We start from the raw sequence: 20,000 nt of genomic DNA, 5'->3' as shown, positions 1-20,000 counted from the left end.
AGGTCAGTACTCACCCTGCAGTGTGTTGTAACAGGTCAGTGTTATTAGTTTACTCACTACAGGGCAGAGTCGTTGAGTTCAAACTCGTAACCCCTGGCTGCGGCCTCTCGGACCCCCTGGTCAGCCCACAGACAGGAAAGGGCGTGGCCAATGAAAGGAAACAGCACCTGATCCTCATCAAAACACCTCCCACAGGACAACACAGAGTGGGCGTGCACCTGGGGGGCGAGAACAAAGAGGGTATCATGTCCATACAGTTTACAAGACACAGTACTGACTGGACGTGAAGCTACACACGCTGCCGACCCCAAACTCTCTCACACAGCACGAATGACAAGGAAAGGTTATCAGTAGATGGAATTCATCACAGTTTCACAGCTCTAGTTAGGAGCCGTCACACTCAGTGTGGGTGGGGATGCTTTGAGCTCTGTTACCTTTGGCAATAAAGGTATCCAAATGGAATGGAACCTGACAATAACACCTCCCACCCAGTGTCTCACACACCGTCTCCCGATCACACCTCTGTACCATGTCATTACAGAGCAATTACACTACAACTCAGTCACTTAACTGGCTATTATTGATGCCTATTTGAACTATGACATTCTAACACAAAATAAAACTAGAGAGAGTGTGTTTGTGCGTGTGTATCTGTGTCCGTATCTCTGTGTGTGTGCGAGTGTCTGTGTGTGTCTGTGTGTGTGCGAGTGTCTGTGTGTGTGTGTGTGTGTGTGTGTGTGTGTGTGTGCAGGGAATGTCCTGAGCTGCCAGCAGACTAATGGGTCAGGGCTGAGTAAACATGGAGAGCAGCAGCAGCCAATCAGACCACTGGGACCCGCCAGCCTTCTGTGTGTGTGTGTGTGTGTGTGTGTGTGTGTGTGTGTGTGTGTGTGTGTGTGTGACACTACTGTCTGCTGTAGGCATGCTGCCCTCTAGTGTCTGTCTGGACAAATCACACACACTAAAGCCATCAAGTGAAGTAGTGTTTCTATAAGGTGGAGACGAAGAGAGCAAGAAAGAGACACAGACAGACAAACACAGACACAGGCAGACAGTGAGAGCGATAGACCAGACAGACAGACAGAGACAGTGAGAGCGATAGACCAGACAGAGACAGTGAGAGCGATAGACAAGACAAGAAGGCAGGCAGGCAGAGTGAGAGCGACAGACAAGACAGACAAGACAGACAAGACAGACAAGACAGACAAGACAGACAGACAGACAGACAGACAGACAGACAGACAGACAGACAGACAGACAGACACAGTGAGAGCGATAGACAAGACAGACAGACAGACAGACAGACAGACAGACAGACAGACAGACAGACAGACAGACAGACAGAGACAGTGAGAGCGATAGACCAGACAGACAGACAGACAGACAGACAGACAGACAGACAGACAGACAGACAGACAGACAGACAGACAGACAGACAGACACAGTGAGAGCGATAGACAAGACAGACAGACAGACAGACAGACAGACAGACAGAGACAGTGAGAGCGATAGACCAGACAGACAGACAGACAGACAGACAGACAGACAGACAGACAGAAGACAGACAGACAGACAGACACAGTGAGAGCGATAGACAAGACAGACAGACAGACAGACAGACAGACAGACAGACAGACAGACAGACAGACAGACAGACAGACAGACAGACAGACAGACAGACAGACAGACAGACAGACAGACAGACAGACAGACAGACAGACAGACAGACCACTCCATCTCTAACCTTGTTCTTGCTGTTAGTCAGGTTGATCCGGAGAATGCCCATCCCGTGGAGGACAAACTTCATAGAGGTCAGAAGATTGTCCAGCACCGCCGGCTGTACGGGGTCAACAGGGCAGGGGTCAGAGGTAAAAAAAAAAAGTAAAACCAGTTACCACGGCAACAGTGTTCACACCACACAGGAAAAGTACATATAGAATTCATCTGAAAACCCTGTGTATGAAACTACTTTAGTCAAATTAGTGCACTATGGGTAACGGTGCCATTTCAGACACAACTGTAGCCTCTAGAACCAAAAAGATCAGACATGAATTACATGGCAACAGTGACAACACCATACAGACAGCCTTTATATAACCTCTTCAAATAAAAAGGCTGTTCATTCAAATCAGACTAAAGACGAGATATCAGCCCTGTTAAGACGAGATATCAGCCCTGTTAAGATGAGATATCAGCCCTGTTAAGAGGAGATATCAGCCCTGTTAAGAGGAGATATCAGCCCTGTTAAGACGAGATATCAGCCCTGTTAAGAGGAGATATCAGCCCTGTTAAGACGAGATATCAGCCCTGTTAAGACGAGATATCAGCCCTGTTAAGACGAGATATCAGCCCTGTTAAGACGAGATATCAGCCCTGTTAAGATGAGATATCAGCCCTGTTAAGACGAGATATCAGCCCTGTTAAGAGGAGATATCAGCCCTGTTAAGAGGAGATATCAGCCCTGTTAAGAGGAGATATCAGCCCTGTTAAGACGAGATATCAGCCCTGTTAAGACGAGATATCAGCCCTGTTAAGAGGAGATATCAGCCCTGTTAAGAGGAGATATCAGCCCTGTTAAGAGGAGATATCAGCCCTGTTAAGAGGAGATATCAGCCCTGTTAAGACGAGATATCAGCCCTGTTAAGACGAGATATCAGCCCTGTTAAGAGGAGATATCAGCCCTGTTAAGAGGAGATATCAGACCTGTGTGAAGACTCCAGGCTAAAGAGGAGATATCAGACCTGTTAAGAGGAGATATCAGACCTGTTAAGAGGAGATATCAGACTTGTTAAGAGGAGATATCAGACCTGTTAAGAGGAGATATCAGACCTGTTAAGAGGAGATATCAGACCAGTGTGAATATTGATGTCTGAAGATGACCAACACAAAATCAAAAACTCAACTGGATCCAAGGTTGGGTTCACTTCCATTTAAAATTCCAGTCAATTCAGGAAGTACACTGACATTCTAATTCCAATTGTCCTCAATGCTTTTTAATGAGGAACATTTGGAATTTGGTTTACTTTCTGAATGAACTGGAATTTAAATGGAATTGACCCCAACCCTGACTGTAAATAAACAAAACTCAATATCAACTGAACTCAAAACTGTTTGAATCTGAGTGACTCAATGGGATTAGGGGGATCTATGATAGTCTCTAACCCCCCTCTCTTTCCCCCCCTCCCTCCTCCCTCTCTTCTCTCTTTCCCCCCTCTCCCCCTCTTTCCCCCTCTCCTCTCTCCCCTCTCTTTCCCCCTCTCCCCCCTCTTTCCCCCTCTCCCCCCCCCTCTTCCCCCTCTCCCCCCTCCCCTCTTTCCCCCTCTCCCTCCCCCCTCCCCCCTCTTCCCCCTCCCTCTCCTCTCCCCCTCCCCTCTTTTTCCCCCTCTCTCTCTCCCCTCTTTCCCCCTCTCCCTCCCCCCTCCCTCCCTCTTTGCCCCCTTCTTTTCCCCCTTTCCCCCTCTCCCTCCCTCTCTTTCCCACCTCTCCCTCCCTCTCTTTCCTCCCTCTCTTTCCTCCCTCTCTTTCCCCCCTCTCTTTCTCCCCTGCCAGAAAGAGATAAGCATTACATTCCATCCCGATGTTATCAGTCTCCTTTCTTCCTCTCTGTCTGTCTGTCTGTCTTTTCTGAAGTTTATTGGAGGTGTTTGACTTTCTCAGTGGGGCGTACCTACAGTGTGATAAGAGATCCTGTAACTAACTATGAGAGTGGTGACACACAACTTCAGTATCAGTAATGTGTTAAGCCGGGCCAGGCTGAGGACAGTCAGCCGTCAGGGAGTAATGATTCTTTATGAACTCATTCTCCAATAGTAATCTTTGCTGACACCTGTATATTGATTTGTGTCAGAAAAATAAGCAGCTCAGAGAGAGAGACTCATTCCTTCTCTCCCACCCATCTCACTCTCTTCTTCGACTCCTCCAGGATGTAAGGGAAGAAAATAAGGGAGGGGAAAATGTGCTTTTCTAAAGTATGAGAAGAGGCTCCAAATCAGACTTTAAATCTCCTCCGTACCTTTCCCTGGTCCTAACAAGCAGCATGTGGCTCGGCTTGGTGACCTCTAACCCCGGTCTGCTGCTGTCCCACGGGCACCATGCTCTAAATTCTCACCTCAAAGAAAGGGCATCTGTACCTACACAGTACTCACTGTCTGTGTTGGTCAAGACCTCCCCCCCTGTACCCTCACTGTCTGTGTTGGTCAAAACCTCCCCCCCTGTACCCCTACTGTCTGTGTTGGTCAAGACCTCCCCCTGTACCCTCACTGTCTGTGTTGGTCAAGACCTCCCCCCTGTACCCCTACTGTCTGTGTTGGTCAAGACCTCCCCCTGTACCCTCACTGTCTGTGTTGGTCAAGACCTCCCCCTGTACCCTCACTGTCTGTGTTGGTCAAGACCTCCCCCTGTACCCTCACTGTCTGTGTTGGTCAAGACCTCCCCCTGTACCCTCACTGTCTGTGTTGGTCAAGACCCCCCTGTACCCTCACTGTCTGTGTTGGTCAAGACCTCCCCCTGTACCCTCACTGTCTGTGTTGGTCAAGACCTCCCCCTGTACCCTCACTGTCTGTGTTGGTCAAGAACCCCCCCCCTGTACCCTCACTGTCTGTGTTGGTCAAACCCCCCTGTACCCTCACTGTCTGTGTGGTCAAACCCCCCTGTACCCTCACTGTCTGTGTTGGTCAAAACCTCCCCCTTCAAAAGTGTCACAGTGTGCAGGCCAAAAAAGGTATTCAGATTTTAAACACCCACACCCCACCTGATAGTCCTGATGACATCTGTCCTGATGAGATCTGTCCTGATGTATTCAGATTTTAAACACCCACACCCCACCTGATAGTCCGATCCCCCCCTTCACTGTCTGTGTTGGTCAAGACCTCCTCCCCTGTACCCTCACTGTCTGTTGGTCAAGACCCCCACCCATATCCTCACTGTCTGTGTTGGTCAAGACCTCCTCCTGTACCCTCACTGTCTGTGTTGGTCAAGACCTACCCCCTGTACCCCACTGTCTGTGTTGGTCAAGACCTCCCCCTGTACCCTCACTGTCTGTGTTGGTCAAAACCTCCCCCTGTACCCTCACTGTCTGTGTTGGTCAATACCTCCCCCTGTACCCTCACTGTCTGTGTTGGTCAAGACCCCCCCTGTACCCTCACTGTCTGTGTTGGTCAAAACCCCCCTCCCCTGTACCCCCACTGTCTGTGTTGGTCAAAACCTCCCCCCTTCAAAAGTGTCACAGTGTGCAGGCCAACAAAGGCCCCTTTACACAGTGATGACATCTGTCCTGATGACATCTGATGACATCTGTCCTGATGACATCTGTCCTGATGTCCTGATGACATCTGTCCTGATGACATCTGTCCTGATGTATTCAGATTTTAAACACCCACACCCCACCTGATAGTCCGATCCTTCCTCTACCCTCCCGTCTCCCCGTTCAAAACAAACACATTCCTGGCCTTGTTTCCCGGACGCTTTATTTGAAGTGTGTGATGTCAGATCAGACGTACCAGAGCTTCCCAGAAAAGTTATATTAAAAAATAGCTTTTCTCCATCCCAACTTCTCTCTCCCCTCCCCCACCATCTCCATCCTACTTTCTCTCTCCCCTCCCCCACCATCTCCATCCTACTTTCTCTCTCCCTCCCCCACCATCTCCGTCCTACTCTCCCCCACCATCTCCATCCTACTTTCTCTCCCCTCCCCACCATCTCCATCCTACTTTCTCTCTCCCCCCCCACCATCTCCATCCTACTTTCTCTCTCCCTCCCCCCACCATCTCCATCCTACTTTCTCTCTCCCCCCCCCATCTCCATCCTACTTTCTCTCTCCCCCCATCCTACTTTCTCTCTCCCTCCCCCACCATCTCCATCCTACTTTCTCTCTCCCCTCCCCCACCATCTCCATCCTACTTTCTCTCTCCCTCCCCCACCATCTCCATCCTACTTTCTCTCTCCTCCCCCACCATCTCCATCCTACTTTCTCTCCCCCCCCACCATCTCCATCCTACTTTCTCTCTCCCCCCCCACCATCTCCATCCTACTTTCTCTCCCCTCCCCCACCATCTCCATCCTACTTTCTCTCCCCCCCACCATCTCCATCCTACTTTCTCTCCCCTCCCCACCATCTCCATCCCTACTTTCTCTCTCCCTCCCCACCATCTCCATCCTACTTTCTCTCTCCCCTCCCCCACCATCTCCATCCTACTCTCTCCCCCACCATCTCCATCCTCTTTCTCCCCCCCACCATCTCCATCCTACTTTCTCTCTCCCCTCCCCCACCATCTCCATCCTACTTTCTCTCTCCCCTCCCCACCATCTCCATCCTACTTTCTCTCTCCCTCCCCCACCATCTCCATCCTACTTTCTCTCTCCCCCCCACCATCTCCATCCTACTTTCTCTCCCCCCCCCACCATCCCATCCTACTTTCTCTCTCCTCCCCCACCATCTCCATCCTACTTTCTCTCTCCCCTCCCCCACCATCTCCATCCTACTTTCTCTCTCCCTCCCCCACCATCTCCATCCTACTTTCTCTCTCCCCCCCCACCATCTCCATCCTACTTTCCTCCCCCTCCCCACCATCTCCATCCTACTTTCTCTCCCCTCCCCCACCATCTCCATCCTACTTTCTCTCTCCCCTCCCCACCATCTCCATCCTACTTTCTCTCTCCCTCCCCCACCATCTCCATCCTACTTTCTCTCTCCCTCCCCCACCATCTCCATCCTACTTTCTCTCTCCCTCCCCCACCATCTCCATCCTACTTTCTCTCTCCCTCCCCCACCATCTCCATCCTACTTTCTCTCTCCCCCCCCCACCATCTCCATCCTACTTTCTCTCTCCCTCCCCCCACCATCTCCATCCTACTTTCTCCCCCCTCCCCACCATCTCCATCCTACTTCTCTCCCTCCCCCCCACCATCTCCATCCTACTTTCCCCCTCCCCCACCATCTCCATCCTACTTTCTCTCTCTCCATCCTACTTTCTCTCCCTCCCCCACCATCTCCATCCTACTTTCTCTCTCCCCCCCCACCATCTCCATCCTACTTTCTCTCTCCCCTCCCCCACCATCTCCATCCTACTTTCTCTCTCCCTCCCCCACCATCTCCATCCTACTTTCTCTCTCCCTCCCCCACCATCTCCATCCTACTTTCTCTCTCCCCTCCCCCACCATCTCCATCCTACTTTCTCTCTCCCTCCCCCACCATCTCCATCCTACTTTCTCTCTCCCCCCCCACCATCTCCATCCTACTTTCTCTCTCCCTCCCCACCATCTCCATCCTACTTTCTCTCTCCCCCCCCACCATCTCCATCCTACTTTCTCTCTCCTCTCCCCCACCATCTCCATCCTACTTTCTCTCTCCCCCCCACCATCTCCATCCTACTTTCTCTCTCCCCTCCCCCACCATCTCCATCCTACTTTCTCTCTCCCCTCCCCTCCCCCACCATCTCCATCCTACCTCTCTCCCCTCCCCCACCATCTCCATCCTACTTTCTCTCTCCCTCCCCCACCATCTCCATCCTACTTTCTCTCTCTCCTCCCCACCATCTCCATCCTACTTTCTCTCTCCCCTCCCCCACCATCTCCATCCTACTTTCTCTCTCCTCCCCCCATCTCCATCCTACTTCTCTCTCTCCCCCACCATCTCCATCCTACTTTCTCTCTCCCTCCCCCACCATCTCCATCCTACTTTCTCTCCCCTCCCCCACCATCTCCATCCTACTTTCTCTCCCCCTCCCCCACCATCTCCATCCTACTTTCTCTCTCCCCTCCCCCCCCACCATCTCCATCCTACTTTCTCTCTCCCTCCCCCACCATCTCCATCCTACTTTCTCTCTCCCCCCCCACCATCTCCATCCTACTTTCTCTCTCCTCCCCCACCATCTCCATCCTACTTTCTCTCTCCCTCCCCCCCCACCATCTCCATCCTACTTTCTCTCTCCCTCCCCCACCATCTCCATCCTACTTTCTCTCTCCTCCCCCACCATCTCCATCCTACTTTCTCTCTCCCCCCCTCCCCCACCATCTCCATCCTACTTTCTCTCTCCCTCCCCCACCATCTCCATCCTACTTTCTCTCTCCCCTCCCCCCCCCACCATCTCCATCCTACTTTCTCTCTCCCCCCCCCACCATCTCCATCCTACTTTCTCTCCCCTCCCCCCACCATCTCCATCCTACTTTCTCTCTCCCTCCCCCACCATCTCCATCCTACTTTCTCTCTCCTCCCCCCACCATCTCCATCCTACTTTCTCTCTCCCCCCCCACCATCTCCATCCTACTTTCTCTCCCCTCCCCCACCATCTCCATCCTACTTTCTCTCCCCCACCCCCCACCATCTCCATCCTACTTTCTCTCTCCCTCCCCACCATCTCCATCCTACTTTCTCTCTCCCTCCCCACCATCTCCATCCTACTTTCTCTCTCCCCTCCCCCACCATCTCCATCCTACTTTCTCTCCCCTCCCCACCATCTCCATCCTACTTCCTCCCCCCCCACCATCTCCATCCTACTTTCTCTCTCCCTCCCCCCACCATCTCCATCCTACTTTCTCTCTCCCTCCTCCCCACCATCTCCATCCTACTTTCTCTCCCTCCCCCACCATCTCCATCCTACTTTCTCTCTCCTCCCCCCACCATCTCCATCCTACTTTCTCTCTCCCTCCCCCACCATCTCCATCCTACTTTCTCTCTCCCTCCCCACCATCTCCATCCTACTTTCTCCCCTCCCCCACCATCTCCATCCTCCCCCCCTCCCCATCTCCATCCTACTTTCTCTCTCCCTCCCCCACCATCTCCATCCTACTTTCTCTCTCCCCACCATCTCCATCCTACTTTCTCTCTCCCCCCCCACCATCTCCATCCTACTTTCTCTCTCCCTCCCCCACCATCTCCATCCTACTTTCTCTCTCCCCTCCCCCACCATCTCCATCCTACTTTCTCTCTCCCCCCCACCATCTCCATCCTACTTTCTCTCCCCCCCCACCATCTCCATCCTACTCTCTCTCTCCTCCCCCACCATCTCCATCCTACTTTCTCTCCCCCCACCATCTCCATCCTACTTTCTCTCTCCCTCCCCCACCATCTCCATCCTACTTTCTCTCTCCTCCCCCACCATCTCCATCCTACTTTCTCTCTCCTCCCCCACCATCTCCATCCTACTTTCTCTCTCCCCCCCCCACCATCTCCATCCTACTTTCTCTCTCCCCCCCCACCATCTCCATCCTACTTTCTCTCTCCCCCCCCACCATCTCCATCCTACTTTCTCCCCCTCCCCCACCATCTCCATCCTACTTTCTCTCTCCCTCCCCCACCATCTCCATCCTACTTTCTCTCTCCCCTCCCCCCATCTCCATCCTCTTTCCTCTCCTCCCCCACCATCTCCATCCTCTTTCTCTCCCCCCCCCACCATCTCCATCCTACTTTCTCTCTCCCTCAACCACCATCTCCATCCTACTTTCTCTCTCCCCTCCCCCACCATCTCCATCCTACTTTCTCTCTCCCCCCCCCACCATCTCCATCCTACTTTCTCTCTCCCCTCCCCCACCATCTCCATCCTACTTTCTCTCTCCTCCCCCTCAGGTGTTTGTAAAGTAATCTGATCTCAATCTGAGGGCTCCGCCCCCCCTGTGTATAGTCTATATGTGTGTAGGAAGGGGGATACAATCCCAGATACCCCCATTCACCTCTGCAGCTATTGTCTGCTATGCTGTCAGCATAGCTAATGCTCCAGTCACTACTCACCCCGAGGCGAGATACGGGAACACACACACACACACACACACACACGACAGAGAGAGTAAGGAGGGTGAGCCAGAGAAAAGGAGGGAGAGAAAAGGGAAGAGGGGAAAGTGAGGGAACAATGAAGACTGCAGAGGGAAAAAAGCAACACGTCAGAAAAGACTGAGGGCCTCAGTTTGCATCCCAAATGGCAGCCTACTCCCTGTATAGTGCACTACTTCTGACCTGGGCCCATAGTGCACTATAGAGGGAATAGGGAGCCATTGGGACGCAGCCTCAGTCTTCACTACTCCTACAGCAGCCTCAGTCTTCACTACTCCTACAGCAGCCTCAGGTCTAGACAGGTTTTAAGAACTAATCCCAATGTAGTGTGTGTATGTGTGTGTGTGTGTGTGAGTTTCCACCAAACCCTTCATTCAACCACACCTTACAGAGCAGGTCCAATAGAATGTATGTATGACAGTTGTGTGTACATTGTTTATTGGGGCATGCGCACGTCTATGAATGAAAACGTACCCAGGGCGTTATCAGACAGGATCATGTAGAACTACAAGTGAATCGGTACCCTGGTACAATAATGGTCCCAAAGGATGACGTCTGGACCACAAACTGGATGTTGTTCAGCTGTACATTCATATTGTGTAGATGAGCAGGTTCAAACTGCCACATCCCCGACCACGAAAACAACCCTGTGATCACGAAGGACACAGACATACAAAACCACCTACTAGCCTGCCAAGGGACTTGGAGGGACAGATTGCAGGGGTGTCATAACGGTTGTCCAACTTCCTTTCTTTTTAGGGCTGGGGGTATGTTTGTATTGTTGTGGTAGCTAGAGGTTACTATGTACTGCCTGGAAGTGAGGATTCAACACTCTCTTCTTGATATAGTATTTCTGGACAATGTTACAAAAACAATATGTGGAATGCAGCTGAACTGGCTGAGATCTGGCGTTCAATCATTAACTACTGCAGTGTTGTGTTAAAGCTGAGAGCTTTTCTGCTCAACGGAATTTACACTGTTCTAGAATTGGACACAGCTCAAGAATCTTCAGTGTTCTAGAATCGTCAACACTGTTCTAGAATTTGCAACACTGTTCTAGAATCCTCAGACAATGAAATTACATCCCCCAGAGTTCTGAGTGTCCCCCTCCTTGTTGACATAGCTGGTGGAATGAGAGAAAAATCTCTCTCTGCTGAATAAAACCACTCCACAGCCCCAGGCCTGGGATCTGAGGCAAATAAAGGAGGGATGAGACAGAGGAAGGGCCTTCTTTATGTCTCTCTATGTCAAATCAAATAACATTTTATTAGTTGCGTACACATATTTTGCAGATGCGAATGCAGGTGCAGCGAAAATCTTATTTTTCTAGCTCCAACAGCGCAGTAATACCTAACAATACAAAACTATACACACTAATCCAAAACATTTAAATAAAGGAATTAAGAAATATCAGAACGAGCAATGTCAGAGTCCGGAATATAGAAATACACTGAGTGTACAAAACATTAGGAACACCTTCCTAATATTGAGTTGCACCTCCTTTGGCCCTCAGAACAGTCCCAATTCATCGGGTCATGGACTACAAGGTGTTGAAAGCGTTCCACAGGGATGCTGGTCCATGTTGACTCCAATGCTTCCCACAGTTGTGTCAAGTTGGCTGGATGTCCTTTGAGTGGTGACCATTCTTGATACACACGGGAAACTGGTGAGCATGAAACACCCAGCAGCATTGCAGTTCTTGACACACTCAAACCGGTGGCCTGGCACCTACTACCAGACCCTGTTCAAAGGCACTTCAATATGTTGTCTTGCCCATTCACACACCGAATGACACAAATATACAATCCATGTCTAAATTGTCTCAAGGCTTAAAAATCCTTCTTTAACCTGTCTCCTCCCCTTCATCTACACTGACTGAAGTGGATTTAACAGGTGACATTAATAAGGGACCATAGCTTTAACCCGTCTCCTCCCCTTCATCTTTAACCTGTGTCCTCCCCTTCATCTTTAACCCGTCTCCTCCCCTTCATCTTTAACCCGTCTCCTCCCCTTCATCTTTAACCCGTCTCCTCCCCTTCATCTTTAACCCGTCTCCTCCCCTTCATCTTTAACCCGTCTCCTCCCCTTCATCTTTAACCCGTCTCCTCCCCTTCATCTTTAACCCGTCTCCTCCCCTTCATCTTTAACCTGTCTCCTCCCCTTCATCTTTAATCCTTCTCCTCCCCTTCATCTTTAACCCTTCTCCTCCCCTTCATCTTTAACCCGTCTCCTCCCCTTCATCTTTAACCCGTCTCCTCCCCTTCATCTTTAACCCGTCTCCTCCCTTCATCTTTAACCCGTCTCCTCCCCTTCATCTTTAACCCTTCATCTTTAACCCGTCTCCTCCCCTTCATCTTTAACCAGTCTCCTCCCCTTCATCTTTAACCCGTCTCCTCCCCTTCATCTTTAACCTGTCTCCTCCCCTTCATCTTTAACCCTTCTCCTCCCCTTCATCTTTAACCCTTCTCCTCCCCTTCATCTTTAACCCTTCTCCTCCCCTTCATCTTTAACCTGTCTCCTCCCCTTCATCTTTAACCCGTCTCCTCCCCTTCATCTTTAACCCTTCATCTTTAACTCCCTCCCCTTCATCTTTAACCCGTCTCCTCCCCTTCATCTTTAACCCTTCATCTTTAACCCGTCTCCTCCCCTTCATCTTTAACCCGTCTCCTCCCCTTCATCTTTAACCCGTCTCCTCCCCTTCATCTTTAACCCTCTCCTCCCCTTCATCTTTAACCCGTCTCCTCCCCTTCATCTTTAACCCGTCTCCTCCCCTTTCATCTTTAACCCGTCTCCTCCCCTTCATCTTTAACCCGTCTCCTCCCCTTCATCTTTAACCCGTCTCCTCCCCTTCATCTTTAACCTGTCTCCTCCCCTTCATCTTTAACCCGTCTCCTCCCCTTCATCTTTAACCCGTCTCCTCCCCTTCATCTTTAACCCGTCTCCTCCCCTTCATCTTTAACCCGTCTCCTCCCCTTCATCTTTAACCCGGTCTCCTCCCCTTCATCTTTAACCAGGTCTCCTCCCATTCATCTACACTGATTGAAGTGGATTTAACAGGTAACATCAACAAGGCATAATAGCTTTAACCTGTCTCCTCCCATTCATCTTTAACCTGTCTCCTCCCCTTCATCTTTAACCAGGTCTCCTCCCCTTCATCTTTAACCTGTCTCCTCCCATTCATCTACAGGTAACAGGTAACATCAACAAGGCATAATAGCTTTAACCTGTCTCCTCCCCTTCATCTTTAACCTGGTCTCCTCCCCTTCATCTTTAACCTGTCTCCTCCCCTTCATCTTTAACCTGTCTCCTCCCTTCATCTTTAACCTGTCTCCTCCCCTTCATCTCACTGATTGAAGTGGATTTAACAGGTAACATTAATAAGGGACCATAGCTTTAACCTGTCTCCTCCCCTTCACCTTTAACCTGTCTCCTCCCCTTCATCTTTAACCTGTCTCCTCCCCTTCATCTTTAACCTGTCTCCTCCCCTTCATCTTTAACCTGTCCCTCCCCTTCCTCCTCCCCTTCATCTTTAACCTGTCTCCTCCCCCATTTTAACCTTCTCCTCCCCTTCATCTTTAACCTGTCTCTCCTTTAACCTGTCTATCTTTAACCTGTCTCCTCTCCTCCCCTTCATCTCCACTGATTGAAGTGGATTTAACAGGTAACATTAATAAGGGACCATAGCTTTAACCTGACTCCTCCCCTTCATCTCCACTGATTGAAGTGGATTTAACAGGTACATTAATAAGGGACCATAGTTTTAACCTGTCTCCTCCCCTTCATCTCCACTGATTGAAGTGGATTTAACAGGTAACATTAATAAGGGACCATAGCTTTAACCCGTCTCCTCCCCTTCACCTTTAACCTGTCTCCTCCCCTTCATCTCCACTGATTGAAGTGGATTTAACAGGTAACATTAATAAGGGACCATAGCTTTAACCCGTCTCCTCCCCTTCATCTCCACTGATTGAAGTGGATTTAACAGGTAACATTAATAAGGGACCATAGTTTTAACCTGTCTCCTCCCCTTCATCTCCACTGATTGAAGTGGATTTAACAGGTAACATTAATAAGGGACCATAGCTTTAACCTGACTCCTCCCCTTCATCTCCACTGATTGAAGTGGATTTATATGATATCTTTAAGGGACCATAGCTTTAACCTGTCTCTCCTTCATCTCCACTCATCCCGTCTCCTCCCCTTCATCTTTAACCTGTCTCCTCCCCTTCATCTCCACTGATTGAAGTGGATTTAACAGTAACATTAATAAGGGACCATAGCTTTAACCTGTCTCCTCCCCTTCATCTCCACTGATTGAAGTGGATTTAACAGGTAACATTAATAAGGGACCATAGCTTTAACCTGTGTCCTCCCCTTCATCTTTAACCCGTCTCCTCCCCTTCATCTTTAACCCGTCTCCTCCCCTTCATCTTTAACCCGTCTCCTCCCCTTCATCTCCACTGATTGAAGTGGATTTAACAGGTAACATTAATAAGGGACCATAGCTTTAACCTGTCTCCTCCCCTTCATCTCCACTGATTGAAGTGGATTTAACAGGTAACATTAATAAGGGACCATAGCTTTAACCTGTCTCCTCCCCTTCATCTCCACTGATTGAAGTGGATTTAACAGGTAACATTAATAAGGGACCATAGCTTTAACCTGTGTCCTCCCCTTCATCTTTAACCCGTCTCCTCCCCTTCATCTTTAACCCGTCTCCTCCCCTTCATCTTTAACCCGTCTCCTCCCCTTCATCTTTAACCCGTCTCCTCCCCTTCATCTCCACTGATTGAAGTGGATTTAACAGGTAACATTAATAAGGGACCATAGCTTTAACCTGTCTCCTCCCCTTCATCTCCACTGATTGAAGTGGATTTAACAGGTAACATTAATAAGGGACCATAGCTTTAACCTGTCTCCTCCCCTTCATCTCCACTGATTGAAGTGGATTTAACAGGTAACATTAATAAGGGACCATAGCTTTAACCTGACTCCTCCCCTTCATCTTTAACCTGTCTCCTCTCCTTCATCTTTAACCCGTCTCCTCCCCTTCATCTCCACTGATTGAAGTGGATTTAACAGGTAACATTAATAAGGGACCATAGCTTTAACCTGACTCCTCCCTTCATCTTTAACCTTCAAATCCTCTCCTTCATCTTTAACCCGTCTCCTCCCCTTCATCTCCACTGATTGAAGTGGATTTAACAGGTTACATTAATAAGGGACCATAGCTTTAACCTGTCTCCTCCCCTTCATCTCCACTGATTGAAGTGGATTTAACAGGTGACATTAATAAGGGACCATAGCTTTAACCCGTCTCCTCCCCTTCATCTCCACTGATTGAAGTGGATTTAACAGGTAACATTAATAAGGGACCATAGCTTTAACCTGTGTCCTCCCCTTCATCTTTAACCCGTCTCCTCCCCTTCATCTTTAACCCGTCTCCTCCCCTTCATCTTTAACCCGTCTCCTCCCCTTCATCTCCACTGATTGAAGTGGATTTAACAGGTAACATTAATAAGGGACCATAGCTTTAACCTGTCTCCTCCCCTTCATCTCCACTGATTGAAGTGGATTTAACAGGTTACATTAATAAGGGACCATAGCTTTAACCTGTCTCCTCCCCTTCATCTTTAACCCGTCTCCTCCCCTTCATCTCCACTTATTGAATTGGATTTAACAGGTAACATTAATAAGGGACCATAGCTTTAACCTGTCTCCTCCCCTTCATCTTTAACCCGTCTCCTCCCCTTCATCTTTAACCCGTCTCCTCCCCTTCATCTCCACTGATTGAAGTGGATTTAACAGGTAACATTAATAAGGGACCATAGCTTTAACCTGTCTCCTCCCCTTCATCTCCACTGATTGAAGTGGATTTAACAGGTAACATTAATAAGGGACCATAGCTTTAACCTGACTACTCCCCTTCATCTCCACTGATTGAAGTGGATTTAACAGGTAACATTAATAAGGGACCATAGCTTTAACCTGACTCCTCCCCTTCATCTCCACTGATTGAAGTGGATTTAACAGGTAACATTAATAAGGGACCATAGCTTTAACCTGACTCCTCCCCTTCATCTCCACTGATTGAAGTGGATTTAACAGGTAACATTAATAAGGGACCATAGCTTTAACCTGTCTCCTCCCCTTCATCTCCACTGATTGAAGTGGATTTAACAGGTAACATTAATAAGGGACCATAGCTTTAACCCGTCTCCTCCCCTTCATCTCCACTGATTGAAGTGGATTTAACAGGTAACATTAATAAGGGACCATAGCTTTAACCTGTCTCCTCCCCTTCATCTCCACTGATTGAAGTGGATTTAACAGGTAACATTAATAAGGGACCATAGCTTTAACCTGGATACACCTGTCTGTCATGGATGGAGCAGGTGTTCCTAATGTTTTGTACATTCAGTATATATGTATATGATAGAAAAGGTGTGTACAGCAGTAGTTATATATGGATGAGCCTTGACTAGAGTACAATATATACAGGATGTAAACATTATTAAAGTGACCAGTGTTCAATGACTATGTACATAGGGCGGCAGTCTCTAAGGTGCAGGGTAGAGTAACCGGGTGGTAGGCGGATAGTAACAGTGACTAAGTTCAGGGCAGGGTACTGGGCGGATGTCGGTTAATGATGACTATTTAACAGTCTGATGACCTGGAGATAGAAGCTGTTTATCAGTCTCTTGGACCCAGCTTTGATGCACCTGTACTGTCTCCGCTTTCTAGGTGGTAGCGGGGTGAACAGGTTGTGGCTCGTGTGGCTGAGGTCCTTGATGATCTTCTTGGCCTCCCTGTGACACGGGGTGCTGTAGACCAGGGTCTCCCAAACTGGGTCCCCACCACTCCCCCCGGGTGCATGTTTTCTTTTTTGCCCTCCACAGCTGATTCAAATAACCATCTCATCATCAAGCTTTGATTATTTGAATCAGCTGTATAGCACTTGGGCAAAAACTAAAATATGCACTCAGGGGGGGCCCCAGGACCCAGTTTGGGAAACCCTCCTGGAGGGCAGGCAGTGTGCCCCCGGTGATGCATTGACCACACCACCCTCTGGAGTAGAGGTCGACCGATTAGGATTTTTCAACGCCGATACAGATACCGATTATTGGAGGACCCCAAAAAAAGCTGCTACCGATTAATCCGGACGATTTTTAAAATGTATTTAATAATAATGACAATTACAACAATACTGAATGAACACTTATTTTAACTACATCAATAAAATAAATTTAGCCTCAAATAAATAATGAAACATGTTGAATTTGATTTTAATAATGCAAAAACAAAGTGTTGGAGAAGAAAGTAAAAGTGCAATATGTGCTATGTAAGAAAGCTAACGTTTTAGTTCCTTGCTCAGAACATGTGAAAGCTGGTGGTTCCTTTTAACATGAGTCTTCAATAATCAAGATTAAAAGTTAAGGTAAAAAAAAAGGTAAGAGGTTTTATGTTGTAGTTATTATACACTGCTCAAAAGAATAAAGGGAACACTAAAATAACACGTCCTGGATCTGAATGAATGGAATATTCTTATTAAATACTTTTTTCTTTACATAGTTGAATGTGCTGACAACAAAATCACACAAAAATTATCAATGGAAATCTAATTTATCAACCCATGGAGGTCTGGATTTGGAGTCACACTCAAAATTAAAGTGGAAAACCACACTACAGGCTGATCCAACTTTGATGTAATGTCCTTAAAACAAGTCAGAACGTTCTCCACGGCGTCTCCAGACTGTCACGTCTGTCACATGTGTGAACCTGCATTCATCTGTGAAGAACACAGGGCACCAGTGGCGAATTTGCCAATCTGTTTTCTGGCAAATGCCAAACGTCCTGCACGGTGTTTGGCTGTAAGCACAACCCCCACCTGTGGACGTCAGGCCCTCATACCACCCTCATGGAGTCTGCTCAAACGGTCAGAAATAGACACATGCATAATTTGTGGCCTGCTGGAGGTCATTTTGCAGGGCTCTAGCAGTGCTCCTCCTGCTCCTCCTTGCACAAAGGCAGAGGTCCTGCTGCTGGGTTGTTGCCCTCCTACGGCCTCCTCCACGTCTCCTGATGTACTGGCCTGTCTCCTGGTAGCGCCTCCATGCTCTGGACACTACGCTGACAGACACAGCAAACCTTCTTGCCACAGCTCGCATTGATGTGCCATCCTGGATGAGCTGCACTACCTGAGCCACTTGTGTGGGTTGTAGACTCCGTCTCATGCTACCACTAGAGTGAAAGCACCGCCAGCATTCAAAAGTGACCAAAACATCAGCAAGGAAGCATAGGAATTGAGAAGTGGTCTGTGGTCACCACCTGCAGAACCACTCCTTTATTGGGGGTGTCTTGCTAATTGCCTATAATTTCCACCTTTTGTCTATTCCATTTGCACAACAGCATGTGAAATTTATTGTCAATCAGTGTTGCTTCCTAAGTGGACAGTTTGATTTCACAGAAGTGTGATTGACTTGGAGTTACATTGTTGTTTAAGTGTTACCTTTATTTTTTTGAGCAGTGTAGGAATTATAGGACTATTTCGCTCTATACCATTTGTATTTCATATACCATTGACTATTGAATGTCCTTATAGGCACTTTAGTATTGCCAGTGTAACAGTATAGCTTCCGTCCCTCTCCTCGCTCCTACCTGGGCTCGAACCAGGAACACAACGACAACAGCCACCCTCGAAGCAGCGTTACCCATGCAGAGCTAGGGGAACAACTACTCCAAGTCTCAGAGCGAGTGACGTTTGAAACGCTATTAGCGCGCACCCCGCTAACTAGCTAGCCATTTCACATCACATCGTTACACCAGCCTAATCTCGGGAGTTGATAGGCTTGAAGTCATAAACAGCAGAGCTGCTGGCAAATCGCACGAAAGTGCTGTTTGAATGAATGCTTATGAGCCTGCTGGTGCCTACCATCGCTCAGTCAGACTGCTCTATCAAATCATAGACTTAATTATATCATAATAACACACAGAAATGCCTTAGGTCATTAATATGGTCGAATCCAGAAACTATCATCTCGAAAACAAGACGTTTATTCTTTCAGTGAAATACGGACCGTTCCGTATTTTATCTAACGGGTGGCATCCATCAGTCTAAATATTCCTGTTACATTGCACAACCTTCAATGTTATGTCATAATTACGTAAAATTCTGGCAAATTAGTTCGCAATGAGCCAGGCGGCCCAAACTGTTGCATATACCCTGACTCTGCGTGCAATGAACGCAAGAGAAATGACACAATTTCACCTGGTTAGTATTGCCTGCTAACCTGGATTTCTTTTAGCTATATATGCAGGTTTAAAAATATATACTTCTGTATATTGATTTTAAGAAATGCATTGGTGTTTATGGTTAGGTACACGTTGGAGCAACGACAGTCCTTTTTCGCGAATGCGCACTGCATCGATTATATGCAACGCAGGACACGCTAGATAAACTAGTAATATCATCACACCATGTGAAAGTTATAACTTGTGATTATGATTGATTAAGTTTAATGCTAGCTAGCAACTTAACTTGGCTTCTTACTGCATTCACGTAACAGGCAGGCTCCTCGTGAGTGGTTAGAGCGTTGGACTCGTTAACCATTGCAAGATTGAATCCCTGAACTGACAAGGTAAAAATCTGTCGTTTTGCCCCTGAACAAGGCAGTTAACCCACAGTTCCTAGGCCGTCATTGAAAATAAGAATGTTTTCTTAACTGACTTGCCTAGTTAAATAAAGATGAAATAAAGTGTAAAAAAACACATATTATTATTATTATTATTATTTTAAAATCAGCAAAATCAGTGTCCAAAATTACAGATTTCCGATTGTTATGAAAACTTGAAATCGGCCCTAATAAATCGTCCATTCTGATTAATGGGTCGACCTCTACTCTGGAGAGCCCTGCGGTTGCAAACGGTGCAATTGTCGTACCAGGCAATGATACAGCCCGACAGAAAGCTCTCAATGGTGCATCTGTAGAAGTTTGTGGGGGTCTTCGGGGCCAAGCCAAATTTCTTCAGCCTCGCCGTTGCGCCTTCTTCAATGGATGGACCATTTCAGGTTGTCAGTGATGTACACTGATTCTCACCATCTCCACTGGAGTTCAAGATGGCACCAACAGACATGGTCGCCTTGTTCCTAGTTCTGAACCAACTTTGCAGTATTGTTTTTTTGTGTGGTATTTCTTACATTATTTCCACAGAACGTGTCTTGTATTATTCCCTACAG

At 48.1% G+C, this 20,000-nt stretch overlaps 1 protein-coding gene across 2 annotated transcripts in view; it reads right to left on the bottom strand.

The window, feature by feature from the left end:
• The window catches only part of LOC121845929 (guanine nucleotide-binding protein G(o) subunit alpha-like), a 63,586-nt gene that overhangs the window by 32,592 nt on the left and 10,994 nt on the right, over positions 1-20,000 (bottom strand). For both annotated transcript variants that reach the window (XR_006082861.1, XM_042318272.1), the window contains exons 3-4: positions 1,745-1,837; positions 58-218 (exon numbers count right to left, since the gene is read on the bottom strand). Coding sequence is in view for 1 of the 2 variants with exons in the window: in XM_042318272.1 (XP_042174206.1) it covers positions 58-218; positions 1,745-1,837 (254 nt within the window). In the remaining variant the exon portion in view is untranslated. The remainder of the gene's footprint in view (positions 1-57; positions 219-1,744; positions 1,838-20,000) is intronic.

The sequence above is a fragment of the Oncorhynchus tshawytscha genome, unplaced genomic scaffold (genome assembly GCF_018296145.1).
Source record: "Oncorhynchus tshawytscha isolate Ot180627B unplaced genomic scaffold, Otsh_v2.0 Un_contig_4324_pilon_pilon, whole genome shotgun sequence".
Taxonomy (NCBI): Eukaryota; Metazoa; Chordata; class Actinopteri; order Salmoniformes; family Salmonidae; genus Oncorhynchus; species Oncorhynchus tshawytscha.
The sequence above is the reverse complement of the archived record's forward strand: the minus strand, read 5'-3'. Positions and strand labels throughout refer to the sequence as shown.